Here is a 15,473-nt window from a genome sequence, read left to right as displayed (position 1 = left end):
AGAACACCCAACAAGATACTGTATCTTGGACCTATAATGCCAATATATCCCTCAATCTCACCATGAGTTCAGAGGCACAAGTCACAACAGATCAATGTTTTAAGTGGAACCTATCACAATGATTAATATCCCAACCATTTCAAGTCTCTTTTTTGCAGAAATCAATTATTTACAATATAAGAAAACAAACGATGAGTAAATACTTTCTAAATAGCAATGCTTAACAATGTGTATGACCTTTTCTTCACGCCCCTTATGTCAAAGAAAATAAACACAGAAGTTATAACATTATACTTGTAAATGGCTATACATTTTTCTTTCTAAATAAATTAGAATCAGATATAAGCCTTGATTCAGGGTTGACTAGAGTGGCAGTCTCGTTAATTAAATTGCTCTCATGAATGGCCTTATTCCAAAGACACTATGTAGGAAAATTAAACACTGTCAATTAAAACTTGTAATAAAAAAAAAGAACTTTAGGACCCAAAGAAATAGAAACAATGCTGATGAGTACCTGACTCTTAAAAGGAGAATGACGAGAGCTGGTGTAACTATTCTCTATAAACTTATTTATGTTCTTTTAATGTAAAAGAAACTTCAAAGTTTGTCTTCTTTCTCAATATGAAAAAAAATAAGCAGAGGTATTAGATGAAAAAATATAAAAATGCTGGTGTGGTAAAAATAAAAATTTTAAATGTTTCACTGTAGGATATAAAAAATATATACTATACTGTTTGTTCAAATTCTGAGGCCTTTCTTTTAAACATATGATCTTTTTTTTAAACATATGATCATTTGAATGTGGATTTAATCCACCAGCATCTATGTTCCCCAAATTATGACTTTTAGATAACATTATAAAACAATCAAATTTTAACTGAAGGGAAAATTCTTTCATAGCAAAATTGTTTGCAAATATTTCAGTGAATGAATAATGGTAAATGTGACTCATATCTTGGTTTATGTCCAGATTTACTGCTTATTATTATTTTCTTTTCATTGAATGAGAATCGTGGAGCTGTGCCATCTCTGTTGTCAAAACATATATGTGTATATATATATATATATATACACGCATATATGCACAATCACATTTTGATGCATGACTTATAGATATGTATATTACAAACTTTGGGGCAAAGCATTGCATCTAAGACCTAATTGTTTTTGTGTAAGGAAAAATAACAGGAGAATAGGAAACATCCCTCTTCAAACATTTGAATGTTCATACTACTAATTATATAGCACATCAGAATGTGCAAACATTATACTTATTGCAAAGTATCTTAAAGATTTAGACATCATTATAAAATGTTCTCAATTTTATTTTGGTAAGCTAAAGTGTCGGTATATAATACCAAATTTCCAATTAGAGTTTAATATAAAAATATCAGCACAAAACTGTTTTTTCAATCTGTTTATTATGTAAGCAACCCACACTTCAGTTTAAGTGCTGTTGTAATTTTATTACTAGATTCCATAACCCTACAATTGATAAATTTTATACCATTTTAGGTATTTAACGAGATACTTAGAAATACTAAGAAAAAAAATCAGTATTCAAAGGGTTAATTTTGTTTATAATAACAATAAATTATTTTATCATCTTCTTCAGTTCAAAATCCAGCTTTGAACCCGAGGAAGGCTTTCAAATCATGTTAATTAAGTGGTGGTCCTTTAACCAGTAGCAGTTTGATTACCAATTACTCGAAGGATCTCTTTGTGAATGCCTCCTTCCTGTGTGTTAATATTTGCATCTCCCACTTGGCCATCTTCATAACTAAAGCACAAAACAGAAACATAAAACATTCAAAAAGTTGAAAAACTCAAAAAGCATTTACAATAGCTTAGAAATGTTATTTGATACCTACAATAGAGCCCAAGGTAAGCAATAGCAAAAGACAAGTTATTTCTCAGTTGCATTTAACAATACGTTTGCATTGCTAAACAGAGAAAAGCTTGTATCACCAAACACCTGGTTATTCTGTCATGCCCTGATTTGCCCCTCCCTCCCTCCCTCCCTCCCTTCCTTCCTTCCTTTTTCATCCCCACATAAAGCATGGCCTGAGTTGCAGGAAGGACCCCAGAGTCTTGGCCTTGTACCAATTTCCCAGAGCAATGTTACATGAAGCCCACTGTGAAGGCAAATACCAACACCACCCTAGGTTCTGGACTTGACTCCACTCGTACTTCTATCATTTATTTTCTCATCAGTGACACTCTAAGAAGTTACTTTACGCCACTCCTTTGCCAGGCCTGTCTTCTAATTATTATTCTGTTGTAATCAGTGCTGCATTTTTTTTTCTTATCACTGGTTTGCTCTATTTGGTCTGACTATAACTTAATTTTTATGTATGCTGGTGCTTCACCTAAGAATGCAAGTAGGCTAAGTTTAGCTAAGCAACAGAAGTGAAAATATCACATTAAAGGACAGCAATTACTAAGTCCTTAAGAGAGCAATAATTACATTTTAGGTGACAATTCATTTCCTCAAATAAACTTACTTGGGCAATAAAAATTTCCCAAGAATGAATTTTTAAACTTCCCTGATAACATTCAGAGTAGACTAGGTGATGAATTAATTTTACTTCATAAAAATGACTTCAAGACAGAAGCTTTACAGAAGTGGTAATTACTTCAAAATAGATAATCAGGAATGCAAGCACAGTCTCAAAGATTAATGTGCGCCAGTCTTTTCCTCACTAGACACAAATTCTCCTGAAATAGCACAATACAGGAAAAGGACACAGGTGACATAAGCAATGAGAACTCAGGTCCTTACATAATCCACTGCTTAAACACCTGGTGATAATTGCATTTGTATCAAGTTTAAACTCCTAAGAACTGACCTAAGGTTGCCTGTCAACTTTGTTAGCTCTTACCACACAAGTGTGTGTGTGCATGCACACGTATATACAAAACACTCAATGGTGAAACATTACTGCAAGGAAAAGAATGGGATATGTGGGACACAGCCCTGTTATAAGTACTTTCTTAGGTCAAACAGGAAGTGCCCTGTTCAGAACTAGAGAATGTGTAAAGTGAAATGCTTTAGAATGGTCCAAATCTAATCAGGTGCTTTGTGGCTAACTATTAATATATAAAGATATATTTTATTGGGCAAATAAAATACATTATTCTGGTTTTTATGTAAATCCTGGCTACCGACTGGACTATGGGTAAACAGCCATCTACAATTCTGAGCCAAGGCTGGGAGGTGAACCGGCTGAAAACAGGGCACAAGGGAGATAACGCTGTTTTACCAACCCAATCCAGCTAGCTCCTCTAGATTTAGATTATGGAAAACAAGAGAGAAAGCGAACAAAACAGACACAAAGAAAACCATTGTCCTTTCAGAGAAGTGGGAAGAGTAAAAGGTCTTAGAACTGTTTTGGTTCTTAATGGCTTCCCAATTTCAAATACCAGTCCATATGTATCTCTACTTTTCATTTCTTAATATGTTTTTGTGTTTGTTCTATCTCTATGGCAATCTTGGCACAGTGAATACACCATGTCCTCTATGTTTTGGACACAATGCTGAATAAGTATGTTCGGTTTAATCGATATCCAGCCTACATACTACCATCTCCATTCCTTTCAACTTGAAGTTGACATTTGATTAAGATTTACCTGTAATATATGATAACTTCTTATTGTTTCCTCAATCCACTGCAATCATTCTTCTGACAAGTACTGACCATGGTTGCCCATGGCCTCCTAGCGGATGAATTTGGGAGATTGTATCCTCCTATGTTTGTAGCATGTGATACAGCTGACTGCTATTTGTCTGTTCACTCCCTACTTAGCCCTTTGATTATTAATTCTCAATCTCTCTTACTGAATCCTCTTCCCTTGCCTCCCATTTCAATGCTGGTTTTACCCACAATTCCCTTCTCAGTGTTCTCCCTTCTCATGATATGTGAACTCTCAAGTACTTCAGTCTCTCCTGTTTCAACTATCACCCACATGTCAATCCCCAAACTATATCTCCAATCCTTACATCTTTCCCTAACTATAATTTCCACAAAGAAATTGCAAGACTGAACTTAATTTTTAACCCTAAGTCTGCTCCTTTTCACTCTATCAGTACCTCAATTTGAAGTACCATCATCTACCCACTCTCCAACAAGAAAACTTCAGTCATCCTTGGCCCTTCCCCATGCCTAAATCCAACAAATCAGTGAGTTATCTTGCTTCCATTTCCCTAATTATTTCCAGCTGAATCGTCTCTTCATCCAATGCCATTTATTACCTTCCTTTAGGTCTTCATCATCCTTCATCTAAATGAGTGATTTTCAAGTTGCAGATTCTGTACAATAAGCAGGTTTTGACACTAATTTAGGTTGTCCAGGCTAGCATTTGTCAATAACATTAGAATAGAATAGGACCAAGAATATGGACTGTACCACACAAAGCAAGCACTGTTTTTCCCCAAGTCACAATGGCAAATGCATCTCTTCTTACAGTGAGAAATACTGGCCTAGATTATGTAATGACAGTATAACGGATCTGTCTCCACACTGAACCCCATCATCCCTCCTACAAGACCAGCTAGAGTGACACAAATGGTCTCCATCTTACTTGCAAAACAAAATCCAGTGTCGCTGGCATGACACACCAGGGTCCTTCATAGTCCAATCCTAAACTTCTTCTTCTGTCGTATCCCATCGCTAACTCCTCTCTCTGTTTCCCAGTCAAATCAAAGAGTTTGGTATCCCCAAATATTACATGGTCACTGACACTTAAAAAGCTTTTGAAGTTAATGGGAAGGAGATTCCCATCCTTTAGTAAGCTAGAATAATTTAAAAAAGAAAGAGCATAGGGGGAGGGGACAGAAGAGAGCAAGAGTAAGGGATGGAGGTTGAACGATATTAATCAAAATGCGTATTTCCCACTGTCTATGAAGTCTGCGAGGAAGCATGAATGGTTGTAGGTTGAAGGATAAAACCGGCCAAAGGCATTCAGATGTCTTAAACTACGAAGCGTATACAATAATAGAAGAAAAACAAACTACCATTTAATGTGGCCGCCTGGCAAGGCTTAGTTGTGTGAATTGCTAGTGGCAGTAGGACACTGCTCACAATACGGCATGCAGAATACTTCACAGTTATTTAGTATAATAGTATTGCAGACAAACACTACGCTGTTAATGTGAAGTTCGTTTAAGGCCAGAAAGCAAAATTGGAAACACAGAACAAGAAGGATATCAATAGGGAAATGATACACTTGACTGGGGTTTTATGTAGAAGGAAAGCTGAAATCATCGAAAAGGAGATAAAAATTACTTGTGTTCCCAGGAGTAAGGTTTTAATTAAAAAAATAAATAAATAAACCAATTTGCTTAAAAATCTATAAAAGAGAAAAGACAATAGTTGGAATTTAACTGTCTGGAACTCTCGAGTATGTAAAGAAATTTCATGAAAATAAAAACTTTTGAATGTTTTAACAACTTTTATTCTCAAACCGACATAGTGGCTTTGTGACGGTTTTAAGATTGGCACACATAAATTTGTTTTCTGTCTCCCTAAATCTGGAACCCAGAAATGATAGCTCTGTTTTCCGTTAGCAATACAAAGGAGATGTTCACTGTGAACTGAAGCATAAACCAGCATTTGCCCATAGCTCCTGGAAGAAATCTGATGCTATTTCACAGCCCATGTATAATATCCTCATTAAGTTAGAACATTCGGTCTTTTGTCATTGCTTTCATTCAACATGTAGTACAAGTTTCTGCACAAGACAAGAGACTCCCAAACACAGACAGCCCTTGCGTTTTTGTGTGGGGAGATAACAGTTATGGAAATCACTGTAGGACAAGGCAGCCTGGGAGGTACAAAGAAAGGGCAAGCAAAATTCAGAGTAAAGACAGCTATCATGTCTGACTGGGACATCAGGAAAGGCTCTAGTGAAAAGACCAAGTGGTTATGACTCAAAAGACTGGCTACAGGACGAGCTGGTGAGGATGCCAGCCATCTGGGCTGACTGAGGAGTAAAGGCACAGTGGTGGGGAAACACAACTCCATGCTTGGCTAATAATCTTATTCAGTCAGTGGTTTGTACAGGTAACTGAAGTAAGGTAAACAGGCTCTATGTTGCAGACGGCCATGTTTGTTTTTCTGTGTTAAAAACTACCAGCCTGTATGAGCAAGGAATCATCAAAACTCTGCTTTTGGAAAAATAATAATGTATGAATAGTATGACCTTAAAATTTTATATGCATAGAAATGTAGGCAACACCCTAAAAGATGAACCGTAGTTAACGCTATGTGGGGATATTATGGGTGATTTTATCCTTTTCTGCTTACCTTTGATTTCAGTTTCGGTACATTAAACAGAATGTAAGAATGGTAACGTTCAATAAATCTGGCACTGCACAAAACAGATCAGCAATACTGAAGAAATTAGGAGCATGGAGAATAACTAGTCCTTTTTTTTTGGTGTACTCTGGGGGGAGAGAATGATTTATCCACGGAAACAAAGGTAGTGATGGGAGAAAACTGAAAAGATAAACTTGGGAGCTGATGACCATAGTGAGCAAGGAAAAAGAAACTGAAAACTGCAGCTCGGGTTTCAAGTCTCTCTGATGTGTGCAATTACTACATCGATTGGGAAGCTGAGACATTGGTTAGGGGATTTAGCAATGATGGGTTCCACTTTGCACATACCGATTTTAAGGTATTAGCAGACTTTCTGAGGGGAAATGCCCAGCAAGCAGTTACAATGTGGGCATTTCATTTATTCCTAATTATCTGCCAAGCACTGTGCTAGGAACACAAACACAAGTGAGCCATATAGTTAGTCCCCAACCTCAAGAAGTATACAGAGCAATGAAGACCAGGCATAGGATAGAGGAATCCAACGATAAAAGCAAGCCCAGGGCAGCACCAAGGAGCCAAGGGAAGTTTCTGGGGGGAGGGGAAGCATGCAGTAAAGATTTCAAAGAGGAGTGGGAAGTAGATACATGAGTATGCAGGGAGCGAGTGGAGGAGATAATCCAGGCTTAGTGGAGAATGAAAAGAGCAAAAGTATGGAAGTGTGGAAATGGCAGCATACAGCTCAGGCTGTAAAGCATAACATCTTGAGGTGAGAAGTGGTGGGTGGCGAAATTGGTGGGCCACGAGGCTGGGGATCGGAGCGCCTCGGCCTTCCAACAGGTACTGAAGGAAGAACAAAGGGCTGAATAGTTGGTTCCCTTTGCAAAGGAGTCTGAGCTTCATCTTATCAGTATTGGGTTGTCGGAAAAGTCATGACACATTTTTGCAACGAAAAACATAGAAAAAAATACGTCATGACTTTTCCGACAACCCAAAAGTAAGCACCTGCAAAGAGAGTTTTAAGCAGGGGGGTGATACGGCAGTTTAAATCTTGGAAATAGATCTGGGATGGAGACAGAGAAATTGGATTTATTATAGACTGGGGATAAACCCAAGTTCCCCGATTGTATCAGCTTGATGTCACACAGCTCCACTGAGCCATGACTGATGTTCTGTCATCTCAGTTTATAAATAAGTTGTCTCCTCACTATGTTCCCGGTGGAACACTGTTTATCTGTTGCAAAATCATGATGAAAGGTATCTGTTAGTTTACTTAATGGCCATTACACAGTTCTTATTTTATAAATTTTTCTTGTATCTGCCTCTTTGGATATATATTTCAAACTCCGACCTAAAAGAAAAACCACATATAATCCAAGATATTTTCCTTTTTTTTTGCTTTTGTCTTTATTCATTCATTAGAAATTGACTGACAAGAAACCATGCATCAGGCTCCATGCAAGGCGCTACAGGGCACGCAGCAGGGTCCAAAACCAAGAGGAGGAGTCTGCCCTTTAGGTGCTGACAGCCTGGTGGAGGAGTCAGACACAAGGAATAAAAGGAAATGTAAACGGAAGTTCTGCAGGGAGCTGTAGGACGGCCTGGAAGAGGTTCATTTTGATTAGGGGCTTCGTGAGAGCGGTGGCACTTGAGCTAGACCTTGAAAGCTAAAATGGGCTTTGGACAGGGATTCCTGAAACAGATCTGCTTGACCCAAGAACCTGAAAATACTCTTGTGTCTTTTCTGCAGATGGTGTTCTATTTGGTCTTCCGGTTGTTCAATTTCTGCACTTCTTGATGTGTTTTGAGAAACAGGAGGGGGGTAGATGCCTTAAATTTAATTAATAGACAAAACATGGAAACAGTTCATTGGCAGATCTGCCTGCTCTAAATCAATGAAAAACTGGAGCCTTAAACGTGAAGGCTGGAACATCACGTAAGCAAGAGACGCGAGCCTAGTGTTTCTGAACCTTTCCTTGGTCCCAGACAGATGAAAAAGAAGACACACTCCCATCTCTCAGAGCTCTTGCTATGGAAGTGGTGGGGGGCCTATGGCGCTAGATTCACCTATTCTGTTAACTCGCCAAATCATCAATTACCTTCTCTTGGATTTTATGGTTTTAACACTACTTATGAAAAATACACAATAGTAAGTTTCCGTCTCTGGCTCTAAAAGTCCCATGCACTGTGAAATAAACATTTTTGTTGTATATGACCAAAGCACAATATGCCTATTTGATTTTCACATCCCCTGTGTAAGCCCAGCTTTTGGCCCTTTTTAAAAAGCTGCCTTATTCCTATATATTGCCCTTAATGTCTTTGTATATACATGTCTCAGGTCAGTAATGAAATGGAGCTTTAGCAACAATTACTAAAATTGCTAAAAATTATCGATTGGCTAGAGTCTGTTCATAACATCTGAATTATTACATTTCGCCTGGAGCATTTATATTTGATTAAGCTTATTCATTATGGAATTTTCCGACAATTTTTTTTCAAACTTCTCATTCTCCTTTTCTTTCCCTGAGGGATATCGTCCTTTAAATTTTACTTTCAGTTTTTTTATTTTTTGATACATCGTCTCCTAAAATTTTCCAATTTTTCTGTCTGTCTGTGTTATTGTTTACTTGATGGAAAAATGTGATAGGGCTATCAAATGACTATTTTATTATCTCTTTCACTCTAGAAATCCAACTAACATGGAACTTATTTTAATTTTTAGTATTTTCACTAAACAGATAAAGAGGAAGGCACATTAATTTATGTACTAGTCATCAGGCGAAGCTTCTAACATAAGAGATCACATAACATATCAAAAAAAATAAGAACAGAAATTGACTTTCTGTTTGAAAATGGTATGTTTGTGATAACTCACTTCTTTCTCATCAATTTATCCTTTACCTGGATGTTACCACTCACTAGGGAGGCACGTCACTGGAACTCTTTGATTACATCGTCTATAAAGAAAGAAACTGATGGGTGTAATTAGAATGTACATTAATTAGTGAATGGATTCTCTTTTTGATGTGTTTTGAACCTTTATCAATTTTCCTTAATTAGTCCCTTCCCTCCTAAGGGTGCAGAGAAAAAGGATGAAATCTCATTTGCATTTATGAAAAAATGAAAATCATTATCTTAATAAAATTCTTTCCTTTGTATCATTTCAAAAGTATCTGAATACACTGTGTTTTCTTCTCTCTTCTTCAGATGGTCTTTCCTCAATTTTTTCTTCTTATGAAATAAAGAAGAAAAATCTTTCTGTTCAGTAAACACACACATATATCCCTACAAATTTATTTTACATATAATTTATGTAAAATTTCAAGGAATTAATGCTTGAATGGTCACTGCCTGCTTAAATATCTAAAATTGTTTATTGAGCTCAATATATTTAAATTTTAGCAAGATGTCAAAAGGAGATTAACTGGTTAATGTCAGGCTAAGGAAAGGACTTCGGAGTTGACTTTTCTGTCAAAATCTTAAGGCCACTCCATGAAATAACTTTGTGATTGGATGTGTCTTTTGGAAGGCCAATCTTCTAACAGTGGATAATTGTCAAGACTGTCAAAAAAGAAGGGAAAACATATTTAATGAGTGCCTTTCCATGGAAACCTGCATTGTGTGAACTTAAGTCCTCATAATAACCTTAAAAGGTAGTGAGTGTGCAGACAGCTTCTAGGAGCCTCCACACCCACATGGCGCCCTTCTCTGCCTTGCATTCTGCCTCCGGGGCCTGCCGTGGATGGACTCTGTCAATATGCTGCCTTGCCTTCTAGTTTCTGGTAGGGTTTGACCAATGTGGTGTCTCAGGAGGATACTGACAATAGGGGGCGGTCAGGGTTCCCTAGGTTCCAGCCCCATAAGGCCACCCTGGGCTGCCTCAGCGCCTCAACCGAAGTCTATGACTCCTTTCAAAGCTGCTGAACTATCACAGAAAGGGCACTCCTACCAGGTTCTGCTTCCTGTCTTGGTCCTTCTGGACACAGGGATCTATAACAGCTCTGGTGCTGCTAGATCCAGGCTGCTACATTAGGCCTATGGTATGCTATAACCACACCTTTGTAAGTAATCCACTCGTGGATGATAGAAATGATCACGTTTCCTATGGGCCACTGATTTCCTGTTGGAATTCTGGCTAACACAGGTAGGTATATTACTTGGCTGTATCTACTGATGGTGCTATATTGTATCTACTGATGAAACTTAGAGAGGTTATGCAACTTGGCTGATGTCGCCCTACTAATAACTGGTGAGCCTGGGCACAAATTGATCAAAACTGGTGCTCTTTTCATTATACTCACTGCTGCCTCAACATTAAGAAAGAAATACATAGACATGTATATGTCTCATAATATGTAATTTATGCATTAATATGTATTGTATGCACATAAGATATAGATATATAATATGTAAATCTGTATCATCAGAAATTCAGTTTTCATACCACCTAAAAGAAAACCAGGAAGTTTGTAAAATTTTCATTGTGAAGAGTCTGTCAATAAGGTAACAGATTAAATGCTATAGGCAAAGGGTGCTATGACTATACTACATATTGAAGCAATCCTGATGCAGTTAATACAAAATAATTATGTATTATTTTGACATAGCTTATAAAAAACCAGCCAGTGCATATTTCCAGCTTCTTTACAGAAAACAATATAAAAGTACCAAACAGACATACTCAATTCTTCTGAGGTCCTTTCTGTGACAGCACCATGGATGGAAGGAACAGGTACGGGAAAAGGGTTGGGAGTCAAGCAAGAGTGTAGGTGAAAATCAGACAGGACTCCCACCCTCATTAGTTATTTAGGGACAAAAAATAATGCTTTTATATTTTAATGCAGCTCTTTTGATACTGCTGTGTCAAAAAAGTCTACATCAATATGCTCTATATTGTCGGCCTATATTATACACAATATAGATCAGCTTTCTACAGAGACAAAACCTTCTCATTATTGTTTTCTTTGTTTCCAGTTTGAATATTTTTAAATATATAGAAATAAAGAATATATGCGTATTTGTATGTATGTATATATCTGTATAAATATCCGTGTATATGTAAATATACATATATACACATGTATACATACATACACACACAGACAGATGGCTAAAGAGAATTTTTTTCTTCAGCTCTTCTAAGTTAACAGCATTTAAACATCACTGTTTTTTTTTTACAGCTTATTAAAATAAAGCAAAAATATTAAGTTGATGACAAATCAAATGTCTGTTATGTAATGGCAGCTAAAGTGACCAAATAATAATGGAGTCACTACTACCTCACTTACGGAGAAGATAGGAACATACTATACAATGTGAGCCTTAACACTTACACAAAAAAGAATCGAGTGCAGACATGATCAGTATTTGGGACGACCCATATCTCTCCATGTTTGTGCAGGTCAGGTGAGGTGATCACTGTAAGTGGAAGATACAATTAAAGAACTTGTTTATTCTAAGTTACTGTATCCCTTCTCTTAGAAATTTAAAAGCAAAAATACACGCACAAATTAACATATGAAAAATGTTTAGCCTTATTAGTTCTCAAGAAATGTAAATAAAAACAATGAGATGCCATGTAACAATTTTATGTTTCCAACAGGATTAGTGTTAACAAGAGGAAGGTAATCACTTGTATATTATCAAACGCAGATAGGTCCTGACTTGGGCACTATGTAGAAAGCAACTTCGTGTCCTATATGACTATCAAGTGTTGAAAACTTACAAGACAGTTAACAGTGGCTACCACAAATCCCAGGACAGAAATAAATTCTAGCCAAAATCAGAATTTAAAGCAAGAACAAAGAAGAGTATATGATCTTGCAAACTGCGTATTAATTTTTCTGTCCCAAGTGCAGAATAAAAGAATCATTTCAGTATAGGAATAGGAAGACCTATTGGGTTATCTCTCAGGGCTTGGTTCATCTTTGAAATTTTTCATAATATTGTACATTCAAAAACGAACTGAGAAAGGAAGGTGGCATATTAACAAAAGAGACAAGCAATACTTGATCAGAAAGATATAATTACCATTCTGAAATATCTGCCAAGAATAAAATAAAGCACTGTCTGAACTCTTGCCAACTTTGCTCTTTGCTTTTAACCTTTATCATCTCTATTGTACCCGTTTTCCATTTGTGCCCTTAGAGAAGGTCACAAGGAATAATGCGCTCACTATTCTAAGCATTCTGTAAATATATTCAAATTCTTAAATATACAGAAGTGTGAGAATTAATGACATGTGGTTTGCTAAACTTTCACCTTACCTTCACATAAGGCTATGCATTTTAAGTTACGGCTTTGCAGGAATTGGGACTGCTGTCCTTTTTTCTGCGACTAAATTCCAAAAAAAATTTAAAAATTAGAGTGAAAATAGGGCAGTCACTCAATTGTTCATCATTAAAAAATAACAGTCACCAAGATAGCGCTAGATGTTTTTTTAAAGGGCCTATCAAGACGTGCAGCAATATCATTGAACTCTCTCTTAATGGCAAGCTATATTTGTTACATCATTTAATTTCTGTACATAATCATTATTAAATCACTCTCAAGTAAGTGAGGCTAAATTAAAGTTCAATAGCCCCACAACATAGAATTAGAACCTAAATTTATTTTTACTGGAAGTCTGAAATCTTTATTTGAAGAGAAACAAAATTCAAGTTGCACAATCTTTTCAAACATTAAGCTCAATTATCCCAGATGGCCTAACTACGTAAAACCGACCCATTTTTACAGCATCATTAAGCCACAGAGGTATCAGAAATGCCTCATGTGGAAAATAGGGGGTTTTAGATACCGGGTTCACTATGATCTTTTTCTTTTTTTTTAATTTGAAGTCACATTATTCATCAGATGGATTTTTAATTTGTCCAAAATGTACGTATTTTCAGAAACAAGGGATTCGTGCTTGCTCTTCTCTTTGCGTGGAATGTTCTTTCTCCCAGAGAGTCAAATGGCATCTGCACTTACCACCTTTAGATCTTCAATCAAACAGAGCCTCCTCAGAGCATCCTTTCCTGACCACCTCACTTAACATTCATTCTCGTTCTTGCTTTCACCCCATAGCATCCAACATTCCCTTTCCCTGATTTTTCTCTATAACATTTACCACCATCTAGTGTTCTATCTAAATACATATTCAGCTTATTTATAGCCACTCAGTAAAATGTAGGCTCCAGAAAGATTTGTCTGTTTTTGATTATCATTGTAGCCCAGTATCGATGAGCGTCTATAACATTACAGTAGGGACTCAGTAATTACTTGTTGAATATTTACTGAACACAAAGGCATTTTGGTTATTACATTTACGGGTGAGTTTTATTCCTTTATGAGTAATGACTACTTATAATCATTCTGCAGACTTAAAAAGCCCAAGTATTTATTGAAATCTTGCTCGCGAATGGAGCCTGAATTCACTTATCTTATGCAGTCAGTCAAGCTGCTACAATACCTGTGACGCATTGCTGCTTTTACTGCTTGAAGCCGGCTCATCCTTGGCTGACACCTTCTGCTTCTTGTTCATCCCTGAAACCATCAGCAAAACAATAACTTAGGAACAAAGCTGTATGATGCAGCTCAAGATACAATCCATCTGCACTGCGCAGTCCGACTTTAGGCAAAGGTGAGATGGTATCAGGCCACTGATAGTCACAGAGGGCTCTTGCGAGAGCAGCTGCGGTGCCCTCAGTACCTGGGGTGAGCAGTCAGTGGGTTTCAAAAGTCTTGGTAGAGTTAGAAAGTAGAAAATCCAGTTGGTTTTTCATTGCATTGAAACAGGGCTGGAAAATTCTCTTGCATAAAATTGATAGGATAAGAAAATTCTTAAAACTTGGTTTTGAAAGGCTTTTAGACCCTTTCATTCTTACTATCTGGTTAGTAGACAGAGAAGATTAGGGGTGGGAAATATGAACAATGTAAAAAAATTTTTATACTGCAACTTAACTTCATGAATTGTTGACACATGATCAATCCCATATAAAATTTACTACTTCTCCTAGTAAAGAAAAATCATGTAAGTCCTTTTGTCTACGATACTCAAAGTCTTAGCTTACTCTTTTAAGGCCATGCTTTTTTACTGTGAAATGTTTTAGACAAAACATAACTGAAATTCCTATCTGTTTTATAATTGGTAATTTGTAGCTCTAGTTTATTTGAAAATGCTCATCTACTGTTCCGAAACAAAGAGGTGTGTTCATGTTTTTGTTGCTGTTTCAATAGAAGCTTTAAGGAGAATGGGCAAAAAGCCAATGGACCAAATTGCAAATGGTGTGGATGTAAGCTTTTCCAAGAGAGACCGCTCTGTTCTCTACCTTCGAGGCTTGCAGTCCTCAGAACCAACTATGAGGCTACTTCATCTTACTAGAGTGGTTCTTACATTTTTTCCTGATCAAAGACACTTCAAGAATTTGATGACAGCTGTAGACCCTCTCCTCAGACAAATGAACATTCACACCAACAAAGTTTACATCCATTTGTATCCCCTGCAAACCTTTCCATGAACCTATCTAAGGAGTCCATACACCAGTATAAAAAGCAGAAAATCACAATACCTGATGATTTTGTTGCATTTTTCCTTATCTATGCTGAGGATGTATTTAATTATTTAAATTTGTTTTACATTGTTGTTTCTATTCTGTTTTCATGAGATTTAGACTCTGATGTATGCTGACTGTTTCTCCGCTGAACTATGTTTTTCTATTTCTTATACTATCTTATTCTTCCTGGTATTTATTTTCGTAGTGTTATTTTGGCATATTGTACTTTCCAAGATCACTGCAACAATATTTCTCAAGCCATATGCTTGTTTACAATGTGACTGCCACTCTTTCATCAGGAGACGAAGTCTAATTCCCCAACCTTGACTACAGAAAAGCTTGTGACTGCTTTGACCAGTAGTGTGTGTGGGAATTGATGCCATGTGTCTTCTGAGGCTGGCTCAGAAAAGGCTATAGGGTCTATCCAGGGCTCTTAGGACATGTGCTCTGGAAAAGGTCAGGGTGAGTGGCCGAGAAACAACTTGCTATAATTGAAAGAACATGAACTTGGGCAGAGGATTTAGACAGGTAGGCCTGGTCAATGCCACCTAGTTATTAGGCCCCTCTAAGTATGCTTTTCTGTAATATGGGGATCTTAACACTGATCATCCAGGCACCATGTGAA

The 15,473-nt window shown here is 37.0% G+C and overlaps 1 protein-coding gene across 1 annotated transcript in view; it reads right to left on the bottom strand.

Annotated features, from left to right (window-relative positions):
• Positions 1-1,404: 1,404 nt before the first annotated feature.
• The window catches only part of PARP8 (poly(ADP-ribose) polymerase family member 8), a 176,421-nt gene continuing 162,352 nt past the window's right edge, over positions 1,405-15,473 (bottom strand). The window contains exons 24-27 of the mRNA XM_019641448.1: positions 13,765-13,838; positions 12,581-12,650; positions 11,648-11,732; positions 1,405-1,780 (exon numbers count right to left, since the gene is read on the bottom strand). Of these exons, the coding sequence (XP_019496993.1) occupies positions 1,678-1,780; positions 11,648-11,732; positions 12,581-12,650; positions 13,765-13,838 (332 nt within the window). The 3' untranslated portion in view covers positions 1,405-1,677. The remainder of the gene's footprint in view (positions 1,781-11,647; positions 11,733-12,580; positions 12,651-13,764; positions 13,839-15,473) is intronic.

This window comes from Hipposideros armiger, unplaced genomic scaffold (assembly GCF_001890085.2).
Source record: "Hipposideros armiger isolate ML-2016 unplaced genomic scaffold, ASM189008v1 scaffold_60, whole genome shotgun sequence".
NCBI classification, from domain to species: domain Eukaryota; kingdom Metazoa; phylum Chordata; class Mammalia; order Chiroptera; family Hipposideridae; genus Hipposideros; species Hipposideros armiger.
The sequence above is the reverse complement of the archived record's forward strand: the minus strand, read 5'-3'. Positions and strand labels throughout refer to the sequence as shown.